This window comes from Amyelois transitella, chromosome 4, assembly GCF_032362555.1.
Source record: "Amyelois transitella isolate CPQ chromosome 4, ilAmyTran1.1, whole genome shotgun sequence".
NCBI classification, from domain to species: Eukaryota; Metazoa; Arthropoda; class Insecta; order Lepidoptera; family Pyralidae; genus Amyelois; species Amyelois transitella.
Genome location: NC_083507.1, coordinates 4,888,333 through 4,909,160, shown reverse-complemented (window position 1 = coordinate 4,909,160; position 20,828 = coordinate 4,888,333). Strand labels below are relative to the sequence as shown.

General features: G+C 35.9%; 2 protein-coding genes across 2 annotated transcripts; both read left to right on the top strand.

Moving 5' to 3' along the window:
- Positions 1-35: 35 nt before the first annotated feature.
- On the top strand, positions 36-8,113 carry LOC106129456 (myotubularin-related protein 2). Its single transcript, XM_013328020.2, has 13 exons — positions 36-267; positions 577-765; positions 1,191-1,265; positions 1,519-1,704; positions 1,946-2,161; positions 2,251-2,387; positions 2,658-2,783; positions 3,058-3,139; positions 3,449-3,619; positions 4,223-4,430; positions 4,805-5,013; positions 6,944-7,095; positions 7,291-8,113. Exons 1-12 carry the CDS (start codon positions 142-144, stop codon positions 7,088-7,090), a joined length of 1,872 nt encoding a protein of 623 aa, XP_013183474.1. The 5' UTR covers positions 36-141; the 3' UTR covers positions 7,091-7,095; positions 7,291-8,113.
- A 1,550-nt stretch (positions 8,114-9,663) lies between these two features.
- On the top strand, positions 9,664-19,396 carry LOC106129444 (sarcosine dehydrogenase, mitochondrial). The gene is made up of 16 exons (XM_013328004.2): positions 9,664-10,104; positions 10,574-10,684; positions 11,276-11,418; positions 11,610-11,822; positions 12,348-12,471; positions 13,008-13,216; positions 13,745-13,928; positions 14,033-14,123; positions 14,901-15,153; positions 15,412-15,531; positions 16,120-16,262; positions 16,963-17,068; positions 17,311-17,459; positions 17,784-18,058; positions 18,379-18,545; positions 19,009-19,396. The coding sequence occupies exons 1-16, from the start codon at positions 9,981-9,983 to the stop codon at positions 19,333-19,335; spliced, it is 2,739 nt and encodes a 912-aa protein (XP_013183458.2). The 5' UTR covers positions 9,664-9,980; the 3' UTR covers positions 19,336-19,396.
- The last annotated feature ends 1,432 nt before the right edge of the window (positions 19,397-20,828 follow it).

The following is a 20,828-nucleotide window of genomic DNA, read 5'->3' as shown; positions in this document are numbered from 1 at the left end:
ATGCCAATGTCATATTTTGATCTCTTAGTCAAAATCAATCAAGCGAAAGGTTTGATTTTATTTTTGATTCATAGACGATTATTTACTAAATAATTAAATATATTGTCTTTAAAAGAATCTTATAATTGCACTTACTTAAAAATGGATAAACACAACAGTTCTGAAATATTAAATTCAGATTATTCATTATCTAAAAACGCCAGTTCTGATTCATTGGATTCAGACTCCAAATCAAGTTCATTGAATTCTAAACACGGACAGGACTCCGTAAGTTTCATAAATGGATTAATTTATTCTTATTGAGTTTCATAACAGTTTGTTGGTTACTTCCTGTTTGATATAGGTATGTGATTAGTTCGAAGTTGCCCTCACAGTAGTTCTCGAATGTGTGATTTATACCTGTCGCACAGCTTCTTCGCAATGAGCTATCCAAAATCCGTACATATTTGTTTGTTTCTAAACCGTATTCATAGTCATAAACCAACTGAACTATCAAAGGTTGATAATATAGTCTTTAGATACATATTTGAAAAAGATTTAATACTATCAAAAGCAAATCTTCTCTTCTTGTTTTAGCCTCACGTAGTAGGCGATATTCAGTTCTTGGACAATGAAAAGCTGAAGAAAATTGCTCAGGATGTTACTTACATATGTCCATTTAATGGGCCTATTGGGGGTGTGTTGCAAGTCACCAACTACCAACTTATTTTCAAGCCCATAGAGCCATCAGCTTTACATAGCACTTTCAGTGTTCCTCTTGGTGTTGTAAGTAAAAACAATATTTTACAGATTGTTGTGTTACTGTGGTTTGTGTTTTATTTTTTGCTTTTAAAGTTTCCTTACACTAAGAACTGTGTAATAGCAATGAAATCCATTTTTATGGAGAATTTTTAGTAATTAAAAAAACCAAGAACTACTGGACAGATTTGATGTTATTTAGGTAAGAGACATAAATCAACAAAACCTTTGAGAATAAAATAATACCTTTTTTTCTGGAAATTATTTTGTGAAGAAGAAATGAGTAAAAGTTTGTATTATATAATTTAATAACTAATAAGCTGATAACCCAAGTTTTTATTTATTATATTTTAATGTGTGTCAAGTAGTAAATTACAATATTATAAGTAGAACATTGTTAATTTTGTACAAGATAATATGAAAATGCTAATCTTTCAGTATCTTAATTCCAGATATCTCGAATAGAAAAAGTTGGTGGTGCATCTTCAAAGGGAGAAAATTCATATGGTATTGAAATATTTTGTAAGGTATGAATTTTCTTTAATTTGGATAATTAAAGAAAATGTAAATTACAATTCAGAAATCCTGTGTAATCAACACATTTCTGAATCATCAAGATTTCTGAATTGTAATTTACATTTTGCGATGCTTTACTCAATTTATTGTATATTATTTTACTAATTTAGATTAATGTCTTATTCCACTATAAAGTCAACTTCAATAATATCACAATAAGGGTCATATTTCTGTTTTAATAATCTAATAAAAATCTTATTTTAGGACATGCGTAACTTGCGCTTCGCACACAAGCAAGAGAACCATTCTCGGCGTGGCATATTTACATATCTACAAAATCACGCCTTTCCTCTGTCACATGGACAGCCACTTTTTGCCTTCAGTTATTCAGAGAAATTCCCAGAAGAAGGCTGGCATGTTTATGACCCTATTGCAGAGCTTCGAAGGATGGTATGTATGTAATCTAATACCATACAGTAGGGGCTAATGAAGGCAAATGTAACTAATTTTCAGAAGTTACTTTCAATAATCTGGTTAAATGGCTCCAGGTTAGAGGATCACCTACATGACCATGTTAATCTCAGATTGAAAATTCAGTTGTTCAATTGTTTATCTCACAATGTTTACACAATAGCTTTGGGTAGCTTTCAAATTGGTTGTGGATGAAGTAAAGGGATATAAATATTTCCAGGGAGTGAATAATGACATGTGGCGAATAACGCGTATCAATGACAAGTATGAAGTATGTGACAGCTACCCTGCCATTTGGGCCATACCCACAGCGGCTACGGATGATCTTCTGCGGTCCGTGGCAGCGTATCGTTCAAGAGGGCGGATACCAGTTCTCTCATGGATACATCCTAGTTCTCAAGCAACAATTACTCGCTGCAGTCAGCCTTTGGTTGGGGTGAGTTACAGTAAAAATATGCTATTTTTATTATGTAGTAGATAATGCTAATAGATACAAGTTATTTAATGTTAAATTCCCTTCATCAGGTGAGTGGCAAAAGAAGTCGGGAAGACGAGCGATACATTCAACTTATAATGGATGCTAATGCTCAAGGGAACAAACTCTATATCATGGATGCCAGACCCAGTGCAAATGCGATTGCCAACAAAGCTAAAGGCGGCGGGTAAGATTTTATTATTGATCTTTTTAAAAAAAGCTACTAAATAAATGTTTCGTAACAGACCATCAATAAGAATAAGAAAAATTTTGTTATCTTCCTTAGCTAAATCTAAAATAATAAAAACAACATGTTTTTATAGGTTTAAAAAATATGTAATTAAAAAATATTATCTGGTAAAAAAATGACATAACTAAGGCGGTAAAATCTTATACTATGTAAGATAATGTACTTTCATTGAATATAAAGATATGATATCATATGATGATATTTCAGATATGAATCGGAAGACGCGTATCAGAATGCTGAACTAGTGTTCTTGGATATTCACAACATCCACGTGATGCGTGAGAGTTTGCGCAAACTGAAGGAACTCTGTTTCCCACAAATTGATCAGACCAGGTAAACTAAAACAGTTTGTTATGTTTTTCTTTGTTGTAAGTTAAAGAGGAGGGTTTGTTTATTAAGTACTTCCTTTTTGTAAAGAATAGTCATCTTACAGATATAATGTGTAAGCAAAACCAGTGCATACCATGGTAACATTCTTACACAAAAATAAGAATTTAAAGTAAATAATTTAAATTTAAAGGGTTGTGGAGGAAGAAAGGGGAGGCGTTTGTCCAGGAGTGCGTTTGTGGGACACAACATAAGTTAAAAAAACACTTTTTTTTAACAGATGGTTTAGTGGCATTGAAGCTAGTTGTTGGCTAAAACATATCAAGTGCATATTGGCTGGTGCAGTGCGCATTGTTGATAAGGTAAGCCAAATTCAAAATAATTTTTTTTTATGAAATACGCATCGATGTAATCGATGCGTATTTCGTTTTTCTTTGCTATATAGACAAATCAAACTTTTAACTTCAGTTTAGGGCTTGAAGTTATGTAATTTTGTATGGCTATCATGCATTTTTATTCTTTTACGTACTGCGTAAATTAACGATTTTAACAAATAAACCTATAAAATAGCTATAAACTTAAAAGGTCGTCAAAGTTTGTGAAGTAGCACGCGAACTATTAGGCGTTATACTTGTTTATTTCTCATACAAATTCAATTATTCGCATCACAGGTGGAGAACCATAAGACATCTGTACTTGTCCACTGCTCAGACGGCTGGGATCGCACCGCCCAACTTACAGCGTTGGCTATGCTCATGTTGGACCCCTTCTACAGAACGCTGAGAGGGTTCGAAGTCCTTATAGAGAAAGAGTGGTTATCTTTTGGCCATAAATTCCAACTGGTAAGTTGTAAGCATCACTACAACAATATTAGTCCGAGTCTACTGATTCAGACAGCTTACAGAAATGGTTATCCTTATTGCACAGAAAAAGTTTGGGAATAAATTATGATTGGAAAGTAGGTTAAACCTTATATCTAGAAGAAGAATGTGACCAGTCGTAACTTAAATATATTATTATTCCATATAAAATGCAATTGACAACATTGCAAATTGATAACATATTGTTTTCAATTATCATTTTGTATGAAACTTTAATCATATTTAAGACACCCATTTGTTTTATTTTTTGATTAGAAACTTAAATTACAATTAATTCAATTTCATTTTCAAATAATCCAAATTTCAAACTTAAAATTTAATATGGTTACATTTTAAATTTTAAGTTTGTTTGGATTATTCTTAAAGACGTAACGACGCAGTGACGTCATTTGTAGAAACTCATAGAGCTTTAAACCAAAATTAAATCTAGAATAGCAAATGAAGAAAGGGTTATTTTTGTTTGGGATCTGATGAACTATGAAATGTTGTCAATTGATGAAACGATATGTAGTTTTAGGAAAGGAGGCGTGCTTTGATAGTGACGACCTAATATCCTTTTTTTAGCGTATCGGACACGGCGACGAACGCCATTCAGATGCGGATAGATCCCCTGTTTTCGTACAGTGGGTGGATTGCGTGTGGCAGCTCCAACAGCAGTTTCCCACCGCCTTCGAGTTCACCGAGAGGCTGCTCATCACGATCGTGGACCATCTCTACTCGTGTCGGTTTGGCACCTTCCTCTTTAATACGGAAAGAGAAAGAGTCAAAGAGGGTTAGTTGATTAAGTTTTCGTTTGACTTTTATTCAGGGTATTCGTACCGGTTAATTACGAGAAGGTTGATATGGGAGCGGAGTCGGCAAAACTTAAGTGGAATTGCGGGCCATATCTATAGGATGCATCCAGATAGCTGGGCTAAGTTGACCATGGAATGAAGTAGTTGGATGATCTGTTACGATCCAAGGAAAACTGGAGAAGTGTGGCCTGAGAAAGTGATAATAGATGGCGAGCAGAACAGACAAACAGACGGAGTTTTTTTTTGTCATATTCTTACTAAACTACTGTTTCATCGCATAATTTTGTTTTTATATATGTACAGGCATTTTCCTATACTGCTTTATTATATGTATCTTGGTTTTTATTTACAGAAGTGAAAACAAAGACCGTGTCGCTCTGGTCTTACATCAACAGTCACCACGATCTTTACTTGAACCCTCTCTACTGGGGTCCGTCGTCCTTCGGGCCTAACTCGACCTATTCCAGGCCTCAAGTGGTTCTTGTACCAATCGCGTCGTTACGGGTCATAAAGCTGTGGAAAGCGCTGTATTGTAGGTGGAATCCGACTATGAGGCAACAGGTAGGTTTTAGTATATACATTCATAAGTTTACGTCTATATCCCTTGCGGGGAAGGAAATATAACAGTCTTGAAAAGACTGAAAGGCCATGTTCAGCTGTATGGCTTCATGATGGAATTGAGATTAAAATAGTGACAGGTTTCTAGCCCATCGCCTACCAAAAGAATCCCAAATTTATTAGCCATTCCTTAGTCGCCTTGGGACATATGGAGATATACCTAAAAATGGGAAAATATGGAGTGGTTCTGTTGTAAAGTGCCGGGAACCAGACGGCTTTAGTAAAGTGACAAAATTAATCGTAAAACATATAAATTGGTGAAAGGACAGATAACGAGTACGAGGGTGGTTTGAAAAGTTCTCGGCCTAACCTAGATTTGAGGGTAGAATAAAAATAAGAATATACTCATTCGATAGATTGATTCTTTATTTACAAGTGTGTTAAATTTCATTGTGATAGGTTGTGTGATTATTTTTTTACGATTTTTTGTTTGAGCTAATCTGACTCTCTACCGGAAAAATGGAAAAAACCGAAGTAAGAGCCGTGATTAAATATTTCGTCAAAAAAATATGACACCTAGCCAAATTAAGGAAGACATGGATAACACTTTAGGTGAATCTGCGCCTTCGTATTCGACGATAAAAAAGTGGGTAGCTTTATTTAAACAAGGCAGAGAAAGCGTCGAAGATGACCCTAGGAGCGGAAGGCCTTCAACGTCCACCACGCCAGAAATGATCGATAAAATCCATAAAATGGTTTTAGACGACCGCAGATTAAAAGTGCGAGAGATATGTGACACTATAGGGATCTCAACCGAGCGGGTATTTAATATTTTAACCAATAAACTTGGAATGAAAAAGGTTTCGGCAAGATGGGTGCCGCGTTTCCTGACCGCCGAACAAAAACTCAACAGAGTTGAAATTTCAAGTGAGATTCTGGCCTTGTTTAGGTCAAATACCGCCGATTTTTTGAGAAGATTTGTTACCACCGATGAAATTTGGATACATCATTATATTCCTGAAACAAAAGAACAATCAAAACAGTGGAAACATAGAGGTTCTCCGCCTCCAAAGAAGGCCAAGGCGATAAAGTCTGCAGGAAAAGTTCTGGCATCCGTGTTTTGGGATTACAAGGGAATAATTTTTATTGACTACCTTCCGAAAGGACAAACTAATACAGGCCCATACTATGCTAACCTGTTGGATAAATTAGCAGAAAAAATCCGTGAAAAACGCCCGGGATTGGCGAAAAAAAAAAATCCTTTTTCATCAGGATAATGCACCAGTGCACAAGTCAGTTGTTGCAATGGCTAAACTCCATGAACTGCGTTTTGTAGTATTAAACCATCACCATTATTCACCGGATTTAGCACCATCGGACTATTATCTGTTCCCTAATTTGAAAAAACACCTGGCTGGAAAGAAATTTTCCACAAATGAAGAGGTCATAGCTAAGGCGGAACGTTTTTTCGACGAGTTGGAAGAATCGGCCTATAAGAGTGGCATAGAAGCCCAAGAATATAGATTAAATAAGTGTATTGAGACAAGAGGGGATTATGTAGAAAAATAAAAATATTTTTTTGTTTATTTATCGTTGTTTTCTTAGACGGGCCGAGAATTTTTCAAACCACCCTCGTACCTTAAACCGAAAAGTTTTCATAAAGATATATAAACGGTAACGAACAAATAAACTTGGAAAAAAATGAAGGGAAAGAAGTGTGCAGGAATAGAGGCAAGTGGAAAGATGTAGTCTCCGTTGAACCGTTTATGTACGATAATATAAATAGTTTGTCTAGTAGAGATAAACATTTTTTAAGCTTGTTTTTCTTACATATCTTTCTCAAACAACTATCCACGTATAGGTCGAACAGCCAAGGTAACGCAAAAATCCTTGCCTTAACTTTTTAAAATAACGTGTTATTTTATATGAACAGGACCCCATATACCAGCGGACTCGCGAGCTGGTAGCCCTGAGAGCTCAGTTGGAGGCTGCAGCGGCCGCCGCGGCCGGAGACCACGCGGCGAGGCATCATCGTCTCGGCTTGACTCCGCCCAGGGTCGCCAGTCCACACCACGTCTGAAACCGGTTAGCTCTTTAAGATAAAGCTTCATGTTGCTGTCCCATATTTCATCCCAAATTTTGTAGAGATAGATTTGACCCTGCCGAAGAACATTGGAGAGAAGGGCTTAGAAGAGGGTATGAAAGATTGTCATTGAACTTTTACGGCGAACAAAGTTGCGAGCAACACCTACAGCAATGTAATTGTCTTTTTTTTTACAGGTAACAAAGCAGCTGGACATGGAACCTGAATGAAAGGTCATACTTTTCATTACTTTATGTATATTATAATATAAATAAGTTTTTTTGTTACTATAAAATGGCTTGTTCACATATATTTTTTTAATTTGTTGTAAACTTGAATAGATAAGTTTTATTTTTATTATGTTACTAGTAGTAGGCCATATAACTAAAGAAGTAAAAGCCGCTGTTCGACTGGGCGACCGGTCTCGCAAGATGAGATGTTAGAAACTTTTTTAAAAGAATTAATCAAAACTTTAGATTTAGGGTTACATGTGCAAATGTGAAAGATAACAAAATTTCCCAAACTGTATAAGTGATCCCTGAAATTTGGACCCGACTGAGATGGCAATTAAGAACATGCCGTGATACAAATAAAACATTGACGTGAATTTATATAACCGACCGCCTTTGTTTATTAGTAACAGTAAAAAGGTATTGCTATAGCAGTAAATTTATTACAATTGCATTCATTTACGAATTCTACATATATTTAGATTTTTTTTTTAAATTTAGATGGAATGTATTAAGTTGGTTAATTATTATTAATACTCTGTGTGTGTAGAGAAAATGCAATATGTTGGCTTGCCAAATGTAATTTAGTAGTTATACAAATGATGATTAATATTATATATAAATAATTATAAAATCTATATAAATAATATAAAGTATTACTTTTAACTTTACATTCTTAACAATTAGTAAGATAAGAAAGAATTTATAAGAAGAAAAGGAAACAAAAGTCTGTAGTTGTATTGCATTTATTTAAGTATCTAATTAATAAATATTTCATCGTTTAACGAAAGTTAAATCTATTTATTTCAATGTTTCACTCATATTCAAGTTTTACCTTACAACTGCTCTCCTTTAAAGAAGATAGGAATTATTGAATTATAGGAAAATATTAAAGCAATATTTTCACAGGGTTAAATCAACTACTCAACAGTAGAATTTGTTAACTTTTATAGCCCACATAGAACTGCTATTTGGGGTAAGATTACAATCAAAAGACAGAATGCAGGAGATATTGTACCTACTGAGGGGTTAGTGCGAGTTTTACTCGATCAAACGCGGCGCGCAAGTAACGCGATTTGTATGGAATTGCAATAGTGCATTCGCGATACCACTAGACGGCGCTGATTAAATTACAAATTTCGACTCTCGACGCGTGTGACGGAGTAATCTCGCACTAACTCATCTGATAAAACTTAAAACCAATACATACTCGACTATGTAGGGTTAACAAAGTTAAGAAATTAATCATTTTGGGTCTCAAACTTTCGATTTATAAAACAATACAAAAACAAGTTAAAATTAATGTCTGACCCTTGAACTGTAAACAATTATGGAACAGATATGAAGATAGATGGAGATATTGTTTATTTTTTTTTAAAGCTGATATTGCTTGAGCGTAATGAAATAATAATTGTCATTAAAAAAAAACAAACGGTGGAGAACGAAACAGCATTTTTTAGAACAGATTTGAAGTTTCGCAGTTCAAGACAACTAATTATTTATTTAATTTATTTTATTATCACTTGTAGATTTTTGTATGAATATAATTCGTTTAACAGCTGAATGTAAATCACAAATAATACCCTGAATGTGCATTCATAATCATGTAGTGACTTGCCGATATGATATCGTCGTTAAGACTTCAACTTGTGCAGTTGACCCGGCCATGGAATAGATAATATACCTACTTAATATGAGCTACGCTGTCACCATATTTGATAACAAAATATATAAAAATAGCTTTAAACCAATACTCTCCTACCCGTGAGTTAATAATGTTAAAAAGTTTCAGTCTCAACTATCGATTGATTTTTCTAAAAACAAGCATTTTTGTTGTGTCTTGTACGAATTAATGATTCCAAACCGAATCTACAGAATAGAATATATTTCTTTCTTCAATTTTTTTACTACTATTGATATGGAACTTTTTAGGCTGAATCGCCAGATCCACCGAGAATAAAGCGATGATGGCAGGTGAATGTGCAGTATCGTTGTTCTCATAACAGCTACAATATAAATACAAAATGTTGATGGATGTGTATTTAAGCCTGTAATTGTATTCCACTGCTGGGCAAAATATAGAATGTTTTATTTGTCATTTTTGTACTAACTACCCATAACAAATTTGCTTGATCAGTTAGAGTATTTCGGGGTCGACGTCGGGTTGAAGAATTATAAGCTTTTATTTATGAAATATAAATTATCCAGTACTTTGTATTTTTTTTGAGTAAATAAGATAAAATATTTCTTTATTGGATAAGAAATACGCAAATCATTTGAACAAGTTAAAAGTCTGATAAGAAAATCAGTTCTACTGAGTCTAAAAGTGGATCTTTAATAAAATTAACACAGCGCATTCAATGGATTGTCCCAGTCCAGTTGCATCAGACGGATCTTGCAGACGAGCAAATGCTGTTCGAAACAATATTAAAATAAATAACAAATTTAATAAATTAATTGCGTTATATTTAAAGTATTTTAAGGAATTAATTTGAATTTAAATATATTTTGCAGTGAAAAGGAAGCTTTAGTGTGAAGGCCGCTTGCGGTATGGCACGTATTGGTATATAATTTATCTCGTACTCTAAACGCTTCATTCGCTGTTTGTGTTTGGTGATCTGTGAACGGGATACGCCGTTCGTTGTTTTGAAAAAATAATGTTCAAAGTTATAAGAGATGGTAGTGTAAGAAAAAAAGTTGCAAACTTTTTAAAAAATGTGAAGAAAAGGACTTTTGCCTCCCAACAGGAGGTACCGTCTTCCGCGGATGTTGTTGTTGTTGGTGAGTATTTTAATTTTAAAAATTTTTGCCGTTGTATTTTTTTACTATTGTACCCGTATGTTTGTGGCATTATTTTTTTATAGAACAAAGAGTTTATTTTGATTTAATTGTTTGAATTATTTATTTGCATTTGCTTTGAGGGGATTTTCCAAAATATTTCAACTGGATATCAATAAAATTATTTGTTTTCATATTTACTAAAGTAATAATTCATAAATCAAACTAGATTATTAGTTATGCTTTGTAATTGACCCTACAATGTCAACAAAGTAAATAATTTTTCTTACGTATATTCAATCGGAAGTGTGTTTGTAGTATCGAAATACCATTGCACTCAAATATATATTTAAAAAAAGATTAGCAATCAACATCATGATCATTTGAGCAAAAGTCAGGTATATTGAGATTAACAAAGGTACCTAACAATTGATAAAATGACAGATTCCATATTATCATTATTCTTTTCTAGGTGGTGGCATAACTGGGGCGAACACAATATATCAGCTGACTAAAAGAGGAGTGAAAGCAGTATTACTTGAAAGGGGTAAAATTACTAGTGGAACTACATGGCATACTGCCGGTAAGTATGTTGTTACCCACTGTGACACTGCCCTCAGAAGTAGACCGTAGTTATTGGACAATTGATCGGGCAATCAATTTCGAAGCATGTTTTATTACACAAACATGTGGGTGCACAGTTTGTTGTTGCTCATCATATCTACTAGAGTGGGAACAAAGACGATATAGGCAATTATTTTTATATTTGTAAGAAGTGTTTGTAAGTGTGTTATCGTCTTATTATAATTTTATGGCAAGCTTATTTTTTAATTAAGGTTTTTCACTTAACTTTTCTAAATTCATAGAAAAATGGAAAATACATAGTGTGTAGGAAAAAATTGTTTCTTAGATAGGTTTTTTTTAATTTGTAGCTACAAAACACACATTTATAACAGAAAATACAAGATTGGCATAAAAAGATAAAACTAATCATGAATGCGTGTGCTGCAGCAATACAAAAAGGCAGCAACTCGGTGACAATATATAGGTAGCTGTGCAAAAATTGCAATGATTTTCAGTACAACTGAATATCATTGACCTTTAATTCTTCTCCACCAGACCAATCTACTTTCGAACAATATTGCAGCATTTATATTTGTTTGTACTATTTTAGGTTTGGTATGGTCACTCCGTCCCGACGACTTGGAAGTGGAGTTGTTACGTGACTCTCAGGCAGTGTACAAGAATTTGGAGAAAGAAGACGAGAACTACGCGGGTTGGATAAACAATGGCGGCCTCTTCATATCTCGTAGCAAGGTAAATAAATGCCGTAAATAAATTTTTTTAATAATTGATTTTTATCAATTATTTTATGATTGTTTTATTATTATTTTAATAAAATTTGCACTATTCTTAAAACCTTCGTTTTCTTTGTTGTATTCGCCCAGGAAAATATTAATTTCCCAAAGCGATAAATGTACTTGAATGAGAATCTGCTTTATTTTTAGGTTCGAACCCAAGAATACATGCGTTTACATTCTCTGGGCAATGCCATGGGCATCCCCAGTTCAGTGCTGGGCCCCCACGACGCTCAGAAGCTTCTCCCGATCTTGGACACATCAGTTTTCGAAATGGCCCTGTTCAGCCCTAACGACGGGACTATTGACCCTGCTATGGCGTGCACGTCCTTATTGAAAGTAGCTAAGAGCAATGGGGCTATAGTAAGTACTTAGTTTTTTTTTTACTACAGTAAAAATCTACATGTGGCAAACAAAATCATGAAATCATTTTCATGATTTAGGACTTTGGACTGTTAAATCTTTCTCATGAAAGATTAATTAATATCTATCAATAAGCATTTTCCGGCTAAAGCATTATCAATAAGATTTAAAATTGCAAACCAATACGCTACATACGGAGGTCGGCGATTATGAACAAGATAAAAAAAATATGGCACTTATTGGATTATAGAATTGGTAAATATTGATGTAGAGTTACAATGAAAAAAGTTTAGTGCTTCGTCATGTAAACCATGGGTCCCAATCGCCAACCAGTGGTGATGTAAACAATGTCAGAAGTCATCTGACGCACGGTTGTGTAAATTGACTTGGTATTTGTTGAAAACAAGAAAAGACCATATAGTTAGCATTATATTTATAAATATATTACAAAAAATGTCTGGAACATTTTTTGCTAATATATTTATAAATTACTGATAAATTTCTAATCATTTTGTTCGTTTGCAGGTGTACGAAGATTGTCCGGTATTAGATATTCTTTACTCTCACAACACATTAGGAAACAAGGAAGTCACTGGTGTTCATACAGACAAAGGTCTTATCAAAACTAAATGCGTTATTAACGCTGGTGGTAAGTCATTTAACATGCAAGCGACAAAATAATAATAATCTCAATCAATTTCAAAACACGTAAATTTTTTCCAGATTGTTGAGAAATAAGTAATTTAACATTATTTATCAAACAGTTGACGTCCAAATGTCAATAGTTAAAACATATTGAATGCTAGGAAAGACGGGGTTTATAATTATAAATTAGACATTTCAGTAGTTGCTATGAGGGAAAATGAAAACTTTTATTTAAAAATACTAAAACTTCTGTCAACGCAGAGAGTTTTAAATAGTTGTTAGTTGTTATTGACTATAGTTTACTTTCTTACTTAGAATAAACTTGTTTATATTTTAGTTGATAATACTTATCATTTCCATAATAAGCATATCGTCTGTTTGTTGCTTAACGACTGATAAAATTAATTTGTTTATCCAGATTTCTCGAACAAAGGATAGTTTTGGGGAATGTGTTTATTATGTTATCCATTATATAGATTAGGGTTAGTGTTACATATAATTATATTTGTAACATACATTATTGATAATTGCTGATTTTAGGCGCCTGGGGTCCCCGCATAGCTCGATACGCTGGTGTCCCATCCCTACCACTAATACCTTTCAAGCATGCGTACGTTGTTTGCGATGCCATACCAGAAATTCGCGGGTGCCCCAACTTGAGGGACCACGATGTTAATCTGTATCTGAAGATCCAGGGAGAAACCTGTAGCATCGGAGGTTATGAGAGCAATCCGATTATGTTAGATCAGGTAAATATCGGAAAATCTACCAAAGTAGGCATATACCTAGAAGACATAGTGTTGTTTTGACATATACGACATTTCACATACGGTGGAGGAAAATATCAATAATTTAGGGAGGACACAATTTACTTATTGACAAACACCAGATGACGTTTATTCTTTGCAATAAATACTAAGACAAACTGCCGTCCGTCTTTGCGTTCGCGAGAGTTCCACACTCACACATTCTATGTCCTATGTATATTTCGACTTGAAATTAACCCACCACAGAAATGAAATTAACCCTGTTGAAAATTAAAAAATTATTGCTGCGAAACTGACGTGGTAATATTTACGATCGATTGGCGCCACGGAGTCTGTGTTGTCACTTTCTTTGAATTTGCTAAGTACTTATTGCGGATATTCAAGTATATAAATATTGATTGTTCTTAATATAATTATGACTGACAGGGCTTCTGAAATTCCATTTTGTAGAATATTATGTAACATATTGAAGAATGGTCTAAAAAAATGTTAATAACCAACTTTCAACAGGTCCCAGACAATCAACAATTCCACCTGTATGAACTCGACTGGGACATATTCGGGGTTCATATGACTAGTGCCACGACACTCTGCCCAAAGCTGGGCACCGTGGGAGTCAAGAGTACAGTTTGTGGGCCGGAGTCTTTCACGCCAGACCATAAGCCGCTGATGGGGGAGGATCCTAATATATTTGGTAGGTTTTAAATTTCTGCTAGAAAGGAATATTCACTTTACGCTGGCTTACTTTATTTAACGAATATGGCTAATCATAGGGTGACGTATGAAATATACTTTCAGGTTTATACCACAACTGCGGCTACAATTCTGCGGGTATGATGCTCTCAGCAGGTTGTGCAATACAAATGGCAGAATGGGTTTTAACCGGAAGGTAAGCATAATGCGTTTCACGATATATGTCTTTCCTTCTGAGCTTCTATTTAAAAAAGAAACTTTGATATTGACTGATCGCCATTGCTTATCTCCAATTCTATTTATAAGTATGTTTTTTGGGTCATGCCTTATCTGAAGAACATGGAATTGGTAATTGAAAGTCTGGTTTGAGTATTTCAGAAAGTACCTAGGTATATAAGAAAAAATATTGAAAAAAATATTCAGAAAGTATATTGAGTAAACGTTACACGCTACTCGTACACCATTCAGATATAATGTAAATAAGTATATAAAAAAAAAATATGAATGGTATAAAAAACATAAACAACTTTTTCCTTCAATCATTTATTGACAATTGACGTAGAAAAAGCAAAGGTTATTGGAGGATATCAGACTATCAGAGGGATATTGCTTTGAACTTATTTGATTGTCAGTTCATTATGATAACTACTGACAACGGCTTTAATAATGTTACGTCAGTATATTACGTAAATACTTGTTACTGGGCGTTGTCAAGATGTAAATACTAGATACCATAGTATGATATTTCGTACTAAACAAGTCTTTTACACTCTTCTTCCTAATTTATAGCACTTATTAAGTACAAAAGGTGGTCATCGCGGCTCTTGGCACTCAGACTTAGTATCAGCCTACATACACAGACCAAACAAATAAATAGTACGAGGTGATTTCTACGCGATTTTTAACTATTCGTCTGGGCTGCCATGTTTCACACTAAATTAGTTAAATTATACATTGCTTCTTGTAACGACAGGCCAAGCCGAAACATGTTCAACTATGACATACGTCGCTTCACTCCCGCGCAGCTGTCTCGTGGACACTGGATGCGCGAGCGCAGTCACGAAGCTTATGTGAAGAACTATGCCATTGTGTTTCCTCACGACGAGCCACAAGCCGGACGAGATGCAAGCCATGATGCTCTTCACCAGGAGTTGGTGGAAGACGGGGCCGTGATGCAGAGCAGAGCGGGTTGGGAGAGGCCCGCTTTCTTCATGCCAGGAGAGAAGGTAATGTGATAACTAGAACCAAATTGTGTTTGCTAGATTTAAGAGCCGAAACTCTTAATCAAGAATGGCGGAACCTAGGCGTACTTCATAGAATTGTGATAGTTAGTATGTAACTCATGTTATTTATGATGATGATTTCTCCCACAACTTTTGCACTATACTGAACACGCAAAGAAAACTCAATTGTAAGGTTCTTACATAAATATATACCTATAACATACCTAATATAATTCGGGCTTTTTTTTGATAAACTTTCAGATCAGAGTGCCACAGTACGATTGGTACGGCACACACGACTACCCGCGTAACACGGACCATCGTTATGAAGATGTTCTGAAAGGAGATCACACTTTTGGGTTCTCTAAGCACCATGACCTGGTAAGTTATATTACTGATTCTGTAAAAAATTAAATATCTAACCTTAGTAAAATTTGTTAAAACACCAAAATTTAAATACATACATACATACATATGGTCACGTCTATATCCCTTGGTAGACAGAGCCAACAGTCTTGAAAAAACTGAATGGCGACGTTCAGCTATTTAAATTTAAATACGATAGATATTTAAAAAAATATATAATGTTATTGGATGATACAAATTTAGCTTAAGAATCCATGGTACACCATAGTTTTTATATTCATTTGCATCATCATTCAATCATTTTTTTTGTAAAAATATTCATGTACCCTGTAATTTCTGGCACTTTAAAATAGAACCACTACATATCATTCCCATTCGTAAAAGGCGACTAAGGGATAGGCTTATAAACTTGGGATTCCTCTAGTAGGCGATGGGCTGGCAGCCTGTCACTATTGGATCTCAACTCCATCATGAGGTTATACAGTAAAACATGGCTTTTCAGTCTTTTCGTTGGCTTTGTGTACCCCGCAAAGGATATAGGCGTGACTATATGTATGTATGTATGGTCAGGGTTTTGTATCAATTGATTCATTCCAATGTTAGATAGGCAAAGAAGCTCTGGCATGTCGTAACGCAGCCGCTATGTTCAACATGTCGTACTTCGGCAAGTTCTACCTCACGGGGCCCGACGCGCAGCGCACCGCCGACCTCGCTTTCACGGCAGATCTCTCCAAGAAAGACGAAAGGTATCTTCTTTTATATAAAAATGAATCGCAGAATGTGTTGGTAAGCGCATAACTCAATAACGCCTGGACCAATTTGGCCAATTCTTTTTTTGAAATGTTCGTTAAAGTTCGAGGATGGGTATTTAATAGTTCGTGGAGAAAAATTCGAATAATTGCTGGAAAACCTCTAAAAACAGCCCCTACTTCTTTTTACTATACTATACGTTTTGTAAATAAAACGTAGAGTCTATTTGAGCTTTATTGCTTTTGTATAAAGTTCACTGTTGTCTAAGCACTGTAGGTGTGTTCAAAACGTCATATTTAATTTGCACTTTATTATCGCTGTACAAAATTCTAATTCAATCATATTAAAATTTCAAATTTCAATTTTATGCACAAAAGGCAAGAACAAGAAACTGCTACATTACAAGTCTTTTTGACAGAACGAAGTTTGTCGGGTCCGCTAGTTTACTATAATTCTCTCGATAAATACTAAAATGGATATCAAATGCACCACATAAATCATAAGTTACACTTTGTTATTTATAAGGCTAACTTCGTCCTGCTTTTTATGTGACGTCGCTCGGCACTTGCATTCTCATAGAATAAACACTACTTTCCTACTTATGGACTTACAAAATAAAACTTAAGTTCTGTCACTCGACCTATTTTTCTCGACATTTCTGCCAATATTAAGCTCTATTAGTTTTTGTTTGTTTAGGGTAATGTATTCACTTCTGCTGAATGAGAAGGGTGGCGTGGAAGCAGATGTCACAGTCAGTATATTGGACGGGGGCAGCGGACAGCTCCATGAACCAATTTTCAAGGTAAAGTCGTTGTCCAGGGTCAACTAGTATTACTATTTTGCCTGAGCATAAATCATTCAGTCGCCAGACATATTCTTATAACATTTTTGTAAAGCTAAGTACCGAATAAATTAAGACACTTCTCTAATTGTCGCTTAACCTATTATGCCATTTTACATAACATGCAAACATAAAAATTAAATGTAAAGTGTCAAATAAATTAAATATTTTCATTTTATGGTAACATTTCGAACAATATTCAGGGCCGCGGTTACTACGTGGTGACGAGCGGTTTCAACGCTAATCACATTTTAGCGCATTTACGTCGCATCGTGCAGATCCACAAGTTGCGAGCGACCATCACTGATGTCACTAAACAACTATGCATCCTCAGTGTACAGGGTCCAGACAGGTAGGAACAAAATATGTTAAAAAACGTGGATATATCTGTATTTATTAAAGATACTGGCTGACTTACCATCGTATCAACGCACATTATTAGTGTTTTATAATTTTGTGTGAGTTTATAAAGTCGTGGAGTTGAGATCGGAGTCGCTCTTTCAAACTGAACTTCAGGCTTCCTCTCAGGGAGGATGCAATCACAACAACCGCGAGAGAGGCACCATAACCTAGTAATAATACTTTCAGTGTTTTTGGACTTGTTCAGCTGTGCATAGTTGAGTTCTTGCTTGGTTTCAAATATATGTAATAATCTGTTTGGTAATTTCCTTTCCAGCCAGCGCATACTACAGCGATACACCGACGCCGGTCTGTCCAACGACGCGTTTCCCGTTAGCACACACCGCAGTATTCGAATTTCAAAAGCGCCTTATTCTCCAGAAAATAAAACGTTTACTTGCCGAGCATTGCGCATAGGCTGGACTGGCGAACTCGGTTGGGAGTTACATGTGCCTTCAGCGCACGCGCCGCAGGTCTATAGATCGCTAGCTGCCGCTAAAGGCCTTAAGAATGCAGGATGGAGGGCATTGACGTCTCTTAGTGCTGAAAAGGGTAAGTTAATATTGTTGTTAAATTAAAATTCTTTTCGGGGTAAACAGTCTGGAAAAAACTGATAGGCCACGCTCAGCTCCATGGCTTAATGATGGAATTGTGATTTAAATACTTAAATGTGGCTAGCCCATGGCCTACAAGAAACTTGCAAGTTTATTAGCCTTTCTCTTAGTCGTCTTTTACGACATCCATGTGAAAGATATGGAGTAGTTCTATTGTAAAGTGCCGGGAGCTGAACATTAAAACATATTCATTAATGTTATATTATCGTAGCTTTTGAAAATAAATGATTAACCATAATTATTTCATTTCATTTTCAGGTTATCATTTATGGAATGTTGACGTTAGAACTGACGATAATCCGATTGAAGCTAATTTAGGGTTCACATGCCGTAAAGATGGTGATTACATAGGAAATGAAAAAGTCACGAAAGCGCGACAAAATGGAGTTACTAAGAAATACGCTTTCTTCACATTAGACGACCAGGTACGGCTGAGAGAGAAGAGAGAGAAAAGAGAGATATTTTATTCATGTGTTTTCGTGTGGTTTTAGGTGGAGTAGAAAAGTTGGAATTAGTATGTTTCTGTGGATTTGTACGAGGCGACTATAGTGCTTAAATATGTCAGGTTATATTTAAGAACTAAAGTCGCCTCATACAGTACCTCTGTGACAGTAGGATGGAACAACCACCGAAGTTGTTGCGGAAAAGACGGGCCCATTACTATAATTAATACTTTTGACATCCGTCACAGAGATCAGATCACCTGACGGACAGTTTTCCTAAACTTTATATCTGGCATAAACTGGCAAATCTTAGAAGAAAGTGTCATGTATTTTTCTATCGACGGACTGTGATACTTGAAGCCAACGGTTGAAAAAAGGTTAAAAATAGAGGGAGAAATTAAACACCACTTGACAGCCATTGATAACTAATCTGTATAATTTCCAGGTAGCGCTTTACGGTCAAGAAGCCGTGTACAGAAACGGCGAACCAGTAGGATTTCTAAGAAGAGGCGACTATGGTTTTTATCTCAAAAAACCAATCGGAATTGGCTACATCAAAAACAAAGGCTCAGAAGTCACCAAAGATTATTTGACTGGTGGCGATTATGAGATTGATGTCCAAGGAAAAAAATACAAGGCCAGGCTTCATCTTAAATCGCCTTTCGACCCCACTAGTCAGCGAATTCTCGGAAATTACGGCGAACATGGAACGGACGAAAATACACACGAGCCTCACGCCGGGCAAAACGAAAGGGCTGGAGGCAGTGAATAGTATAGAAATTTGCAATTTTAGGTGCTCCGTTGACGATTTTAATTTAAGAAAAAATAATATTAAATCTATTAAATTTAAAAAGATAATCTTTTATTTGTTGCCTTTTATCAATTCACTTGTATTTCAATTTTGTAATACCACTGGTGGTGATAAAAAATATTGTAGGTACCTATAATCTACTAGCTTGTACCCGCGACATCTGGGTTTAGGCGTCACATCTTCACTCAGAATTACTTTTGCATGAGTAAGGATCGTTTATTCCCGATTAGACGTCACGGTTTCACGATTAGTAACACTACTTCTCAATGAAAACCTTCCCATCCTCTTTTTAGAAGAATGTTTATTTATGTGTGAGAGAAAGAGAGAATCAGCCAATAATAAATTCTCGGAATAAATTTTGTAGGTCTGTCTGACAAGTCTCGGTTAGCAAGTGCTCCGTGCAACTGGCATTTTCCTAATGAGTGATACTGTTACGACATAAAGGTACCTACTCTGTATTCCCGTTGAGTAAGACTGATTAGTTACATCCTATCCTTTATAAAATAACTAGCAACATTTGTATACTAGCTGCGCCCCGGGTCTTCGCTCCCGTGGGAATTTCGGGATAGAAGTAATAATATAAGCAAAGGGACGCGACGACTGCGTCGCCCTCTGTAGAAGGGTTTCCTTCCCAGTGCAGTTAGTCTCCGCGGGGCGGCTTGTGGTGAAGCCGTTGGTGAGTGGCGACACCACGGACCCTACCTCTTGGGGAACATACAGACATGCGCTATACATACACAAATACACAGTGTCACTATCGCCGTCTCTGGCTTGACTTAGCCGGCCAGCCGGAGTGAAATCGCAAGGGCGCCTATGCCCCAGGGTGGAAGTGTATTGCACGTACCTAATGGCGTCATAGCGGGCAAACAGTACGAGGTCTTACTTCGTGCTCGTGAAACCGGGGCCACACCACTCGCCATACTATAGCTGCTTTAAACATGTTGCACCCTGGCCGCCGCATGGTGGCTTATTTAGGATGCCCACAGGCTATTATATAATCATTGAGCAGCGAGTCACCATCTGCCTGGTCAAAATTACGTGAGAGATTTTCGAGGCAGATGTCTGTATTTCATTCCATAGCCCAGTTATCCAGTCCACTAGTATCCCATCCGCATGACCCAAACTAAGTAAATCCCTCACTGGCAATAGTTTGTCAGCTCTGGAGGGCTGTCCGTTGGTGTATCCCAATGGTTCATCAAGGGACAGATCTCCATTGCTGCTTACATCTCACTTTAGAACAAAAGGTACCACAGGGCCTTTTATGTTGGCTTTGGCCTTATGAACACCTCCCGAATGACCGAGTCCCAATGGGCCCGTGCATATTTACATGTACCCACATAATAATTGTAATAACTGACGAAGTCGTAAGTTAACAGGCAGAAGTATTTAAATGTTCCTTGAATAGCGTAGACAGGGTTTAGAGTGATCCAAATAATCCATCTTCCATGAGGACT